Source organism: Engystomops pustulosus, chromosome 2 (assembly GCF_040894005.1).
Source record: "Engystomops pustulosus chromosome 2, aEngPut4.maternal, whole genome shotgun sequence".
NCBI lineage: Eukaryota > Metazoa > Chordata > Amphibia > Anura > Leptodactylidae > Engystomops > Engystomops pustulosus.
Window position 1 is genome coordinate 8,218,897 of NC_092412.1, and position 15,518 is coordinate 8,234,414.

General features: G+C 46.5%; 1 protein-coding gene across 1 annotated transcript in view; it reads right to left on the reverse strand.

The window, feature by feature from the left end:
• The window catches only part of LOC140119979 (uncharacterized), a 43,189-nt gene extending 27,902 nt beyond the window's left edge, over nt 1-15,287 (reverse strand). Inside the window, exons 1-2 of the mRNA XM_072139408.1 lie at nt 15,150-15,287; nt 5,552-6,253 (exon numbers count right to left, since the gene is read on the reverse strand). Coding sequence (XP_071995509.1) covers nt 5,552-6,020 — 469 coding nt within the window. The 5' untranslated portion in view covers nt 6,021-6,253; nt 15,150-15,287. The remainder of the gene's footprint in view (nt 1-5,551; nt 6,254-15,149) is intronic.
• Between the last annotated feature and the right edge of the window lie 231 nt (nt 15,288-15,518).

Below are 15,518 nucleotides of genomic sequence, written 5' to 3' on the forward strand. Positions count from 1 at the left end.
ATGTTATGGGGGAGGACTCTGCTCCGAGGCATATTGTTCCTCCAGAGAGACTTGTGCTTGCCGTGCCGCTGGACCTCCGGCAGCTGCCTCCCAGCAAGACTTATGTGCAACCTGGTCTCCGAAAGAGGATCCTGACCTGGGGACATTCTTCTCGTGTGGCTGGGCACCCTGGGGTGCAGCGCTCTGTGGCCTTGATTTCCCGATTCTACTGGTGGCCTAATTTGGTAAAGGCCGTTCGGGATTTTGGGGGTTCCTGTGCCTCTTGTGCTCGCAACAAGCCTTCACGACTAAAACCTGCTGGTCTTCTGTTGCCATTACCCGTGCCTACCAGCCCATGGTCTCATGTGGCTATGGACTTTGTTACGGATCTGCAGAACTTCCTGCTGAGGCGGACCTGGTACGTGATCTAAAAGCCATCTGGGAACAAGTCCACACCTCATTGCTCCAAGCAGACAAAAGACGCCGACCATTTCCTGTTTTAGCTCCTGGTGACTGGGTCTGGCTGTCCGCCAAGTATGTCCGGCTGAAGATCCCGAGCTATAAATTGGGACCCCGGTTCTTGGGTCCATTTGAAATTCTTAGCTGCATCAACCCGGTGGCTTACAAGTTGCGTCTGCCTCCCAGCATGCGCATTCCCAACTCTTTCCACGTTTCTCTCCATAAGCCAGACATCTTCAACCGCTTCAACCGAAAAATTTCTCCTCCTCTGGCACCACAGGCTGATTCCACCGATGTCTTTGAGGTCAAAGATATCCTGGATACTAAGACGGTGAGAGGTAGGCGGTTGTTTCTGGTAGACTGGAAAGGATTTGGTCCTGAGAAGAGATCGTGGGAGCCAGAGGATAACATCCTGGACAAGAGCCTGCTTCAACATTTTCTCAGGCCCAAGAAGAGAGGGAGGTCGCTCTCATAGCCTGAGCCTTTAGGTATACAACTTTCTTATTTGTACATGGTTTTGTGCTGATCCTTGAATTGTGTGTCCATCCATTATTGTGTTTCACTCCTCTTTTTGTTGTTTATCCTGCATTTGTATGGACTTGTCTAAAGATTTGATTAGCTCACCATTTATAATATTTGTCATTCATTTGTGACTTCTTTCACAATTTTTAAAGGTTTTTAAGCATGTTTTGTGGTGTATTTTTCTATTAATAAAGATATTATTTGCTTGATCTATTTTTCATGCCTCTGTTCTTTTTGTGGCTTTTGATTACATATTTTGGCATGTTTTGATCAGTGGTTACTGTTGGGCAGTGCTGGTCCACCTCTTGTGTATAGTCTGTGAAACTACCGACCCTGGTCTCTGTTCCCTCTGTACGTCACTCTGTCAGAGTCTTATCAATCCCTCTGTATGCAAGTCTGGCATAGATGTCTCTAGTCCGTTAACACCTTTGGTAGCAAAGTGCACTAAATGTACACTACACTGTCAGGTCATCTCCCATGTGTCCTAAAGCTGTAAACAGTTCCCGTGGAACTCTTCCATGCCCGTTTACATCTCCGCTTTATCTCATCCAGGCATATGGGATCTCCTTTTCCAGCGTTCTTGTGCTCTCTATAAAATTCTGGCCAGACTCCAATGTTTCATCAAAATCCAGGTACACTTAGACTAAGTGTTGGTCTGTTCGAGGAGTACACGAGGGGACATCACATCATACTGTATTCTTGTATCACAAGCAAGTTCCTTCATGTCTTTTTTTTTAGGCTGTCAGAAAGAACATTGGAGCAGAGTTGCCCCCCCCCCCCTTATGTAAACATCGGCAAGGTCAGATCTGAACAGAACACAGACAGCATTCCCAGGCAAAGCTCTAGACTTTTGGAGAACTTCGCTTTTATCTGCACTTCAAGTTCTGTACATAACAAAACGCAGCTCCAACAGCCCCCTGGCTGTCCCTCTTGTTAAATGTCAGAAAGCAGGTACCAGAGACATTGCAACACTTTTTATACTAATTTTTCTCTAATTGTCAGGATCAAATAAGTTTTCATTATACCATACCCAAACAGCGTTGCACATCCAAGAATAATCCGAACAGAGAACTGAAATAAGATGAAATCATCTCAGTCGGTGTTATTTTCAGACGTCTGTCAAGGCCCTTCAAGGGTGCTCAGCTGCTAAACTACAAGAAAACCCACAACCAGCCTTTATGGCTGACAACAGAGTAGAGTCATAGGCAATTAACTTTCAGGGACTTAAGATGGCCGCCACTGAAGGATGGTAGGGCGTGTCATCTTCTCTAACCACCAGATACAGGGGTGGAGTCTGCTTTCCAGACGCCATCTTTCCCTCCAGAGAAAATATAATAAAATCTCTTTTTCTCAAATTCTCTCCACATCAAAAACTTTCAAATGTCCCTTATCGCCTGTCTCTTTCTCAGTGGGTACTCTGAAGGATTTCTGTCACTCTGTCCTGGTCCGTCCGTCAGAGGCTCTAAGTTTCTGTTGGCAAGCTATATATTGGGGATATGGGCTGGCAGGCTATATACTGGGGGCAGGGGCTGGCTTTATCCTGGGAAATGGCCTGGAAGGCTATATACTGGGGAGCAGGGGCTGGCTGTTTACTGAGGGACGGGGCTGGCAGGCTATATACTGGGGGCAGGGCCTGGCTGTATACTGGGGGGGAGGTGCCAACTATATACTGGCTGGAGGCTGTGACCAATGCATTTCCAGCAATAGGTATTCCCAGTTATTTGTGTTCAAATTAGGTACCTGAGCTTATACTCAGGTCGGCTTATACTTGACTATATAGGGTAGAAATGTGATATTGTGGTAATTGCAGTGTCCCATAAAATAAAGATAATATGTTACATAGGTTATACAGTGAACACTGAAAAAAATAAGCCCTCACATGTCAACATTAATGGAAAAACATATTTTTAGCTCACAAAAGTGCACTCAAAAATGGCAAAAGTGTCTGCTGCATCTACATCACGTTCCGCCAGGACCTGCTGTGTGACTGTACTTCTCTCTGCTGTGAATTATCTTTGGCTGAGGGACTCACCGGACAGCTCCAGGACATTGTACCAGCAGTGTCTCCCCACTCCGATTTGTAATAAAAGACGTGGAGGCCATCTGGGCCTGGGCTTTTGCCTGAGGGCGGCTCAGATATGGTGGACTCCAGTTCCTTACTATGATAGGATGTGGTCATCCTGGCATTAAGATTAGGGTTTTGGGAAGAGGAGACCAAGAGAAGCTTGAGGGTAGCAACAGACTACTAGACACAATCCCTCACTACATGATCGCATTAGTTGGAGATCGTTGGTAAGCGAGGTTGGGCCACATTGGGAGCATACAAGCCCAGCTATGGGTACAGTGGATTGTGCCAATTCCCTTTGAGAAAGATGTTACAGACTTCTGGATCAATCAGTTGGGTGGTCAGAGCGAATAGTATATTTTTCCTAATAGCAATCGTGCCGCTTTAAGTTTTAGTTGGGCAACAGCCAAAATGGTGAGAAATAAAGAGTAGGGAGTGACTTAGCTTTTAGAAAACATACGTACTGCAGACATCAGCAGAGGTCATCCTAAAGAGAGAAATTCAGTCATAGAGATTTCTAAACTAAAAAACGTTCAAAGTTCGAGAATTGTCAATGTGGCTTCTCTCCTGTGTGAGTTCTCTAATGTATAACAAGAGATTTCTGGGTAAAACATTTTCCACATTCAGTACTTAAAAATTACTTTACCCGTGTGAAGTCTCTGATGTTGAAAAAGCTCTACTTAAGGCTCAATCCGTGGTCTCTCATTTTATAGGGACAGGGAATAAACCATCGCCTGGCTAGGCATATCATAATAAAACACAAAAGGTTGGCGGCTTGGGCGTGCCAGATTTAAAAGCCTACTGTCTAGCTACCTTATTAGCACAAGGATCCTCCTGGCATAATGCAAATATAAACACCCCTTGGATGCAGATCTTTTATGGCCAGAGACCTTGACCTCCGTAATATGCTGTTAGCCTCTCTTTGGGACATTCCCATTCCAAAGTCACTCCGTACCCCTACGAGAGCTCTCCTTATGGGCAGGAAGGCGCCTCATACAAAAGGCCAGGACAAACTATCATGGGCTGACCTCCCTCTCACAACTCTGAGCCAAGCGATCCCATCCACCTCATTGACATCTTGGAGCTCAGCAGGGATCTGATCCTGTGCACAACTATATGACGGAGAAAACCTATTCCCAGTCGACTCAAAGAACAGTATTCCCTTGTGGACTCTTAATACGCTCAGGTCGTACACTACTTGAAATCCCGGCCAGCACCTAACCCTACAAATGACAAAGAACTCCTTCACAAGGTTAGAAGACTTAAGCCGTTTTATGTGCAGATAACTAACTGTATGACCTTTCGGTACTCGTATCCTCTGAGATGAGAAAGGGAGTTAGGGGTGACTTTACTCCAGAGCAGCTGGACTAAGTCACTGAGCCTCATACACGGTGCACTCAAGAGCGTAGGTCATATTGAAGCATCCCCGAAACGGAAGCTGCACTGGTACTCTACTCCTTACCGCGAGAACCTCATATTTCCTGGCGCATCACATCTCTGGTGGCAAGGCTGTCTGGGGAAAGGCTACACGTTTTTTGGGGCTTTCCTCTACTCTCCTCTTATTGGTCTGAGGTATTCGATATACTCCAACGACTGTTCCAATGCCATATCCCCAAATCTCCCCAACTGGCCTTACTACTGATGGGAATCCCCCCTCTCCCCTTCTATAATAAGAAGCTGCTGGTTAAAATTCTTACCATTGCTGGGATTTTAATCCCCAGGAAGTGGAAATCCAGTGTACGAGTAGTTCCATCTAGGGCTGAACTAATCGCGGAAATAAACACTGTATTTACTTACGAGATGGCCTCAGCATATGGCTTCCTAAAAACACATGTCCCCATGCGAGTGTGGAAGTTGTGGTCCGCTAGCCCATAGGCCACGTCAGGAATTTGATCCTACAACCTTGACTCCCCATACATCGCTATGGACTCACGGCGCCCAATGGGAGCGGTACGGTGCAGCACATGTGCCATAAGAAAATTATGGGCAAACCCTATTATGAGACTTCCGACTTGCCAGCTATACGGCTGTAACAGCCACCCAGCCGCGACGCCTTATATTATATCCTTCTTGCCTATAATCTGCATGTACTGGACATGTCTGTTATGCCTTCACTAAGCTTTGTTTTATTGTTAACAGAAAAAATCTTCAATAAAAAGCATTTGAATGAAAAAACATTTCCCACATTCAGTACATGAAGGTGGTTTCTCTCCTGTGTGAGTTCTCTGGTGTTAGACAAAATATGTTTTCCCACTTTCTTGACCTGAAAATGGTTTCTCTCCTTTGTGAGTTCTCTTTTGTGTTTAACAAGATTTGATCTATTACCAAAACCTTTTTTGCATTCAGAACATGAAAATGGCTTCTCTCTTGTGTGAGTTCTCCGATGCGCAACAAGACTGGATTTCTCTCTAAAACATTTTTCTCATTCAGTACATGAATATTGTTTCGCCTCTGTGTGAGTTCTCTGATGTTTAACAAGACTGCATTTCTTTCTACAACATTTTCCATGTTCAGTACATAAAAATAGTTTCTCTCCTGTGTGAGTTTTCTGATGTCTAACAAGACTGGAATGATCTCTAAAACATTTCCTACATTTAGTACATAAAAATGGCTTCTCTCCTGTGTGACTTCTCTGATGTATAATAAGAATTGATACCCGAGTAAAGGACTTCCCACATTCAGGACAAAAAAATGGCTTCTCCCCTGTGTGAGTTCTCTGATGGGCAACAAGACTTGATTCCATAGTAAAACATTTACCACATTCAGGACATGGAAATGGCTTCTCCCCGGTGTGAGTTCTCTGATGTCTAACAAGATGTGATTTGTGATTAAAACATTTCCCACATTCAGTACATAAAAATGGCTTTACCCCTGTGTGAATTCTCTGATGTATAACAAGATTTGATTTCCGGTTAAAACATTTTCCACATTCAGTACATGAGAATGGCTTCTCCCCTGTGTGAATTTTCTTGTGTACAGCAAGGCCTGATTTCATGGCAAAACGTTTCCCACATTCGATACATGAATATGGCTTCTCTCCTGTGTGAGTTCTCAGATGTTGATCAAGATTTGATTTCTTGGTAAAGCGCTTCTCATATTTCGGAAATGAAAACTGCCTATTATCTCCATGATTTCCCTCCTCTGTGGAAATATGTGACTGATTATCTTCTACTTCACCACAAGGAGATGAGGGGGGACGTCCATGGGAACCTCTTGTACTTTCATCTCCTAAAAAATATAGTCAACAAATCAATATTGGAAGTTTCCTTTTCCCCAGTTACAAGCAGAAGTAAAGCAACGAGTCAGTAACATACAGTCTATTAAAAAAAAATCATGATTACTGATTGATCCATTGACATACAATTTGAATAATATCCAACCAAATAATTCATCAAATCCTTAGACACTTCTTCTTCCAAGCCATAAGAGGGTTGTGTAACCAGAGATTCCCATCCACCCCTGGAGCAGAGCCTCGCAGTCCTAGAAAACCAGTAAAGTCGGTGGGAGAAGCCCCCGGCAGCCGTATATACAGGGGCTTCTACTGGAGGATTCACCACTTATCAGCTTCTACTTGTATATTAGCTGTACGGCTGCTGGTTTATGCAGTTATTTCCTCCTCACATATAATTATACACACATACTATATTATCATGTACAATGTGGTGGGATGCCCCCTGTCTGTGGTGATGGTAGAACCTCCTTTCCTCTAGGTGTAGAGGATGCCCCCTGTCTATGGTGATGGTAGAACCTCCTCTCCTCTAGGTGTAGTGGATGCCCCCTGTCTATGGTGATGATAGAACCTCCTCTCCTCTAGGTGTAGAGGATGTCCCCTGTCTATGGTGATGATAGAACCTCCTCTCCTCTAGGTGTAGAGGATGCCCCTGTCTATGGTGATGGTAGAACCGCCTCTCCTCTAGGTGTAGAGGATGCCCCTGTCTATGGTGATGGTAGAACCGCCTCTCCTCTAGGTGTAGAGGATGCCCCCTGCCTATGGTGATGATAGAACCTCCTCTCCTCTAGGTGTAGAGGATGCCCCTGTCTATGGTGATGGTAGAACCTCCTCTCCTCTAGGTGTAGAGGATGCCCCCTGTCTATGGTGATGGTAGAACTTCCTCTCCTCTAGGTGTAGAGGATGCCCCCTGTCTATGGTGATGTTAGAACCTCCTCTGCTCTAGGTGTAGAGGATGCCCCCTGTCTATGGTGATGGTAGAACCTCCTCTCCTCTAGGTGTAGAAGATGCCCCCTGTCTATGGTGATGGTAGAGCCTCCTCTCCTCTAGGTGTAGAAGATGCCCCCTGTCTATGGTGATGTATTATTCAGAATACAGAATAAACACCTACATATACACATCACATACATATACACATTACATATACACATCACATCACATACATATACACATTACATATACACATTATATACATATACACATTACATACATATACACATTACATACATATAACATACATATACACAGATAAACTTACTTTATTTTCTTTTATTCTACAGGAAGGTTCTCCAGGAATGCATGCAGGTTACGCTGTATGCATTCTCCACTCCCACCTGGAGCGGAGGAGAGGGGGGCTACGGAGCGGAGGACAGGGGGGCTACGGAGCGGAGGAGAGGGGGGCTACGGAGCGGAAGAGAGGGGGGCTACGGAGCGGAGGAGAGGGGGGCTACGGAGCGGAGGAGAGGGGGGCTACGGAGCGGTAGAGAGGGGGGCTATGGAGTGGTAGAGAGGGGGGCTATGGAGCGGAGGAGAGGGGGGCTACGGAATGGGACAGAGGGAGCAGTGCGGAGCGGACCGGGACAGAGCAGAGCGGACAGGGAGGGAGCAGAGCAGTGCGGAGCAGACCGGGACAGAGCAGAGTGGAGCGAACTGGGAGGGAGCAGAGCGGAGCGGCCTGGGATAATTACTGCGCATGCGCGGTTTCTATGGGAGCGACTGAAACTTTCAGTGCTTCCAAAGTTACCGTGCATGCGCAAAAACTCTGCGGTTCTGTCTATGGAGCGGCGCGTAGTTCCGCCTCTCGCATAGACAAATTTTTACGGGCAACGGGCAGAGGCTTACCGGCGACGGTACGCGTGCCAACAGAAACGGCTTTGCGTGCCGTCTGTGGCACGCGTGCCATAGGTTCGCCGTCGCTGATGTAGAGGATGCCCCCTGGCTATGGTGATAATAGAACCTCCTCTCCTCTAGGTATAGAGGATGCCCCCTGTCTATGGTGATGATAGAACCTCCTCTCCTCTAGGTGTAGAGGATGCCCCTGTCTATGGTGATGGCAGAACCTCCTCTCCTCTAGGTGTAGAGGATGCCCCCTTTCTTTGGTGATGGTAGATCCTTCTCTCCTCTAGGTGTAGAGGATGCCCCTGTCTATGGTGATGGCAGAACCGCCTCTCCTCTAGGTGTAGAGGATGCCCCTGTCTATGGTGATGGCAGAACCGCCTCTCCTCTAGGTGTAGAGGATGCCCCTGTCTATGGTGATGGCAGAACCGCCTCTCCTCTAGGTGTAGAGGATGCCCCCTGTCTATGGTGATGGTAGAACCACCTCTCCTCTTGGTGTAGAGGATGCCCCCTGTCTATGGTGATGGTAGGCCCTCCTATCCTCTAGGTGTAGAGGATGCCCCGTCTATGGTGATGGTAGAACCACCTCTCCTCTAGGTGTAGAGGATGTCCCCTGTCTATGGTGATGGTAGAACCTCCTCTCCTCTAGGTGTAGAGGATGCCCCCTTTCTTTGGTGATGGTAGATCCTTCTCTCCTCTAGGTGTAGAGGATGTACCCTGTCTATGGTGATGGCAGAACCGCCTCTCCTCTAGGTGTAGAGGATGCCCCTGTATATGGTGATGGCAGAACCGCCTCTCCTCTAGGTGTAGAGGATGCCCCCTGTCTATGGTGATGGTAGAACCACCTCTCCTCTAGGTGTAGAGGATGCCCCCTGTCTATGGTGATGGTAGGCCCTCCTATCCTCTAGGTGTAGAGGATGCCCCCTGTCTATGGTGATGGTAGAACCGCCTCTCCTCTAGGTGTAGAGGATGCGCCCTGTCTATGGTGATGGTAGAACCTCCTCTGCTCTAGGTGTAGAGGATGCCCCCTGTCTATGGTGATGGTAGATGCTCCTCTCCTCTAGGTGTAGAGGATGCCCCCTGTCTATGGTGATGGTAGAGCCACCTCTCCTATAGATGTAGAGGATGCCCCCTGTCTATAGTGATGGTAGAACCTCCTCTCCTCTAGGTGTAGAGGATAGCATCTGTCTATGGTGATGGTAGAACCTCCTCTCCTCTAGGCTTATATTCAAGTCAATAAGTATTCCATGTATTTTGTGCTAAAAGTAGGTGGCTTATACTCAGGTCTGCTTATCCTTGAGTATATACATTATTTATTGCTAAATATTCTAGTGTTAGATCTTGCTGCACACTTGCCTATAGTCTCCTCGGAGGCAGCCAAATCTGGAGTGCTGATGTGACGCCAGCACCTCGTGACTATGGTAACGGGCCGTGCTGGCACAATGTTGGCAAAGAGCTTCCCTTACGGACCAAACTAACGAAAGTAGAGGAATATGCGCCACATGGTTATGTATCTTCTCATCACTACACTGAAATTTAGGCCGATACGTATCCTGGTAGAAATGCTGCATTACAAGTAGAAGATCTAAAAAAGTTTTTCAAATAAACTATATGCGAAGAGCAATCCAGAGCGGTCTCTATCACAGCTAGCAGGTTACCCTAGCCCTTCCTAATATATCTCTTCTAGACAATGAAGCATTTAGCTTTTGTGGATGCATTAAATGGCCATTCGCACATCTGGTGCCTCCTTCCAGTCTGCTATAGCACCTTGCAAAACCACCCAGCAGGACCTGACCTTGGGTGGGGGCAAATGGATTCCCTGCTACTTGAGTGGTTGGCTAATAGCGCGGCCTAGTGTCAGGTCACGGATAGCTGGGTCCAGGTGAACAGGCTTCATTCACATGTTAGGGCCAGCATTCTCTACTTAGGATTTTAAGGGTATCCCACACCACATGCAGAAATTCTGTACCCACGTTAAAGACTCTCTTGTAAATACCTCTCCATCTGGGCGTCTTACAGGACACTTCCTTCATCAAGTGCCCCAGGATTGTCCCCGACCTATGGCAGCGGATACTTATGGCCATAAGGGAACTTTGGACCGCCGCCAAGCATTCAACAGAGTCCACCTCCCCTTGCTACCCATCTAGCTAACTTGGGGGGCTCTCTGGGAAATTCTCAACAACAGGACCCACTTGCTGAAAGCTGGCCTCACTTCTCAAAGCCACCAGCCTGCTCTCTAGTGACATCCAATGTCGTGGCTTGTCTTCCTTGGATAACCCAATTACCTGGATATACTTACAGAGTTGATCGCATCTCCCTGGCTAACGTGCCTGCTGTGTGATAGCCTCCTGGTGCCAGCCATAGGAAAGTGGCCCGGAGACCCAAGACCCAGGTACTGTTGCCCCCCCCCCCCCCCATGCCACGTTTTCACCTCTAGGAGCCTGCACAGTTACTGGCCATCAATATTTTGCCATCTGGGCTGACCATACCCCCTTATTCTACCCTGTGCGCTAACTCCTGCAACCGCTGATCAGCTTGTAACTTTTGGCAATGAGAGGGCCATACCGTCTCATCGAGGCCTCTTTGCAAAACACTATTAGTGGTTGCATACGTGGCGTCTGAGGTGATATGTCCCCTTCCCACCAAGCTCTCGACAACATCGGTAAAGTCCTGATGCTCATACACGTTTAAAATGCTACAAAGAAACCAATGCTGCTTTTGGCACTAGACATAGAAAAGACTTTTGATGGCCTCTCCTGGAACTACCCGTTTTTAATCTTGGAAAAAAGTGGCATTCAAGGACTTTTCCTCAACACAATTATACACCTTTACTTTACCTTTACTTTATGTCCCTTCTAGACATGGAAGGTAGTTTGATGGTGGCAGAAGAATCATTCCTATCTCGAAATGGACATAACTGGGGTTCCCCTATCTCCAGACTTCGTTGCATTTGCCATGGAGCCTGAGGTTAATAAAAACTTCACCAAATATTTCTGGGATAAAAGTGGGTGTTGAGTAGTACAAAGTTAACTTATTTGCAGGCGACCTTTTGCTCGTTGTCACGAAACCCCTTACAATTCTACCCAACTTTATGGCCCTGCTAGACAGATTTGAAGCATTCACTGGCTGGAAAGTTAATTTTAATAAGACTTAGGTCCCAGGGCTGAGACCTCCCAATACCCGCTAAAAGCCAGGAAAACCACAGCAATCCTTACCATATGGGCAACAGATGGAAGACCTCAGCCTTTAGTGTTAGCGACGCAGGCCACTACAGCTCCATTACTTCTTACTTTGGCTCCGTGGGTCTTCAGGCACTGCAGCAAGTGCTTCCAAGATGATGGTGGCGGGGAGCTCTCCTGCTCACTAATATACCCATTAGAGGACTCCCTGAGTGAGTGGACATCAAATAGTTGGACTCTGTGCCACATCTTTTATTTGGAGATCTTATGGATGACCCGGGACTCTCCCTGATCGAACTGGATCGATTACATTGCACGCTAGTGTCCAAGCTAGGGGACAATCAATACCCAGAGATGTGGTGTGTAGGGTGCACTTTTTTAAATAAAGGGAAAAAATCATGGGTGCTGCCTCCTATCTAGAATTCTCCTAAAAGATATCACGTTTCTGCCAGACCTAGCGTGCCACACGCTACAACTGAAGGGCAATTCACTTTTTCCTGGAGGATTTTATTGCTAATAAACTCCAGTACAGGTGGGGATACCCCTTCCTGCTTATTTCCAAACATCAGGGCAAGACTGCGATATTTGGTAGCATAGGAGATCTGCCCAAGTTCTTAGGTACCCTGGAACTTCCTATGGTCACCATTCTGGACTGGCCCGATTGTCTCAGTTGCCAGATCCTCCAAGAGAACTATGGGAAATGCCTGAAATATCTACTAAAAAGAGAACTTCGGATCCCCCCACTGCTATGTGATCTACTTGCAAGTGGTCGACATCCTGCCCATCTCACAGACGGGTTTCTTTCTTCGGTTTTCTTTTTGTCTTAAAGTTGTAACACAATGTCATTGCAGTTTCTCTGATGATAGGGGACATTACCTGTACTTTGAATTTATGTTGGCATAAAGAGGCCTAAGCCTCCTTACATATTATCATATACTGATATATTGGGTTGTTTCTCCTCTCCATAACTCTCCATGCTGATTTGATTATTTGCATGTCTAATGTCTAAAGGGTTTAATGTCCCCAAGAAAGAGGGCCAGATGCTACATTTTCTTCATAGGAAATAGGTTAAAGGAAACCTACCTGCACGGATCTACCTATATAGTTAGATCGGGTGGTAGGCGTATCTATAGGACGTGAGGATAGCCCTTAAAAGGGACTGCTTGAGACTGTTCCATAGACATTTTTTCTGGTAAGTCATCCCTATCTCTTGCTGCGGTGCGAAGACTCAGGAAGGAATTACAAAAACAGCTCTTGGTAGAAGATTATTCATTCAAGTCTGCTGCCCACAAATAATATGCGTAGACACATGCTCCGGTTAAGTTTGCCAAATGCCTACTGGTCCCCCAATCTTTTGGGAGGCATTTGCAGTGACATTTTTAACTCCCATGGGGCACGCCTAAAGAGAGCGAGAATTCAGCAAAAGCTTCCTATCTCTTGGCTCAACTAACCCGATTGTAATCAACCAATAAGAAGGCGTTCACCTCCTCTACCCTGGTAGAGATCTCTAATATCACAACATCACAAACTGCTCAGCCATCTTGACAAATATTCTTTTGCACCAGGGTACAAGCTGTATAGAGTAGAAAAATGCAGCCGTTGGCCTAGGGTTGCGTACATTACGCATCTCACTTCTAAGGAAGGGGCTAAACTCTACACCAACCCGAAATGGCAGAGGAATTCCAGAAATAGTTTTCTTCTTTAAACAATATTTAATCCAAATTTGCCTGCACAGGATAGATAAGCTAAGAAGAAAGCCTCTGCTGCTACCCACAAACTACCATCTCTATCAGATGATGACACTAAGCAGCTGGAGGCAGACCCTACGGGAGTTACCCATCACCATCAAGGACTTTAGAATGGCAATAGTCTGTGTCCTGATGGGATCACATCTTGGTTTTTTTAACTGCTCTCGAGGGACCAGTCATCAACAATGCTCCAGGTGTTAAATTACATCTCTAGAGGACAGGCTTTTCCACAGCAAGTCTTACAGGCCCACATCACTGTCCTCCGCAAACTAGGGAAGGACCGTTCAATCTGTGGTAATTATAGACAGTGCTCGTTGATCTGAAGCTTTTACTTTTAGGATCATAGCCACTAGGCTGGAATTCCTCCTGCCTAATACATCTAGATCAAGTTGGATTTGAAGCTGGTCGAAAAGCCAGGAATAACGACCTGAAAACAGTCTCAAATCTTACCTGAGTGCACGGCCCGTACATAGCGCATTTCTATGGAAAGGGGAGTGGTCAACCTTTCTCCTCTCGATCGTGCCGGACATATGCCGGCCTGGCTACGGTCCGACGGGCAGACGTTTGTGTGAATGCGGCCTTTGAGTTATATCGTAAAGTGGTGATCAGCAAATGAGTGGAGAATGTGCACCAGTATATACATATTATGCTATATATTGTACAGCATAACATGTATATAGTATCTGTAACATCTCCTAGTTATGCTACTGCTCCTGACAATCACAGCCATGCCCTCTATGTGATTGGCCAGGTGGAACATGTGACCCGGCTTTATAACAAGAAGGGTCACATGTCCCAGCGCCATTACAGAGAGGGAAAGGCTGCACTGTAGGGACATGGAGGGAAAGATTACAGCTTAATGAATTGCAGAAATGCCCTTTTCAGGGCACTGAGGGAGAAATAGCTGTGATGGACAGAGAGAAATACTTTCCAGTGTCAGGGCAGGGGGAAAGTGAGAAAACATTACTACAACATCATCATCTACAGAAATAGCAGTGTCTAGCAACATTGTGCTCATGTTAAGCCTGTTATTTTTGCTTAGTAGCAGTGTGAGATTTCTGTACATATCACACACCACATCTTCCCCGTCCTTGGTTGTGCAGTCACATTTGTCTCCTACAATTTCCTTGTAGATCTCCATATCTGTCACATGGAGCAACTAATCCCAGGTCTGTCTGAAGAATACGGACTTGTGTTTATTAATTGCGAGGTGCCGGCCCTTTATGCAGCCGCTCCGGCAGCTCCATGTGATTCACTCAGTGACCAAGCACATGCGCAAGGCACGGGATGTGCATCACCCTGGCTGCAGATGCTCCCATGTCACTGCCAGGGGACAAAACTCTTTTGAAGCAGTTTATGTATTTGTAAATAATTTTTACAAGTTTGGTTTTTTTAAAACAATATTTTTGGTTTTAAAAAAGTTTCAGTAGATCCAAGAAGTTGCTCTAGTGGTTGGGAGGGAATTTTTCCCTACTGTGGGTGGTGTATGGTCATCTGCTCAGACAGTTTCAGTGCATTCTGCTACATTCCCCTATGGCTGTGCCGAAACTGGTGGTGCCGGACCAACACTGACTGTATGAGGAGGAAGGAGAAGGGGAAGCGGAGGAGGAGGCAACCGGAGGCCAGGAGTGATGTCCTGCAATCCTCAGTGGTGGAAGTATATGCAACACAGCAATACCTGCCTCGGCCACAGCCACCACCACATTAACCCAGTGGGCAGTTATAGAGATGTAACGTCCCGGCCTGTGCTTACTGGTCCACACATCAGTATCATATCACTGCTACATGCAAATGAGCCTAGAGGGTGACACCAGAGCCCCTCTTGTCTACATTGTTTATTAAATTATTGGCTCTCCTTTGCAGACTTACTAGCCACGCCCCCCCCCCCAACCAGAGAGACAGTGACGCCATCCACTTTTTTATTGAATGTGCTGCCGCACTAAGGAGCGACCAGCAGAAGTACAGGAATTACCAAGAGCCGGATGACGCCATCGCTCTCTACCTGGTTATAGACTGATGTGACCAACAGATGAGCCGGTGTCTATGTCATCTCCATCTCCTCCCCTGGATGTGACCTCTCCCTGCAATGTATAAGGGAAGAATAACCCACAAGATACATGAAAGGCTCTTACCCTCCTCTGTCACTGATGAGGGGATTTCCTCTCCGCTCCTCCTTCCACCACAACTTTCCTGGAAAGATCCAACATGAAGGACCTGAGAAAACAAGGAAATGTCTCCAGAGATTCTCTTATATCCAAGTGATGGACAGAAACCTCCAGAACCAGGAACTAAGGGGAATAATCTCCTGCAGGAGGAGACGGGATCCACATTCATCCCAATATTTTACACATCACCATCGATGTTCCGGTTATATTACTGCATAACCCGATGTGACCCGATCCTGAGGTGGAGACTCATGGACACCAGGGACAAGATTATTCACTTCTCCTGCTCTTCTACCATTTATAGTTATGTCCGACCAACATCTCCCCATAGACCCT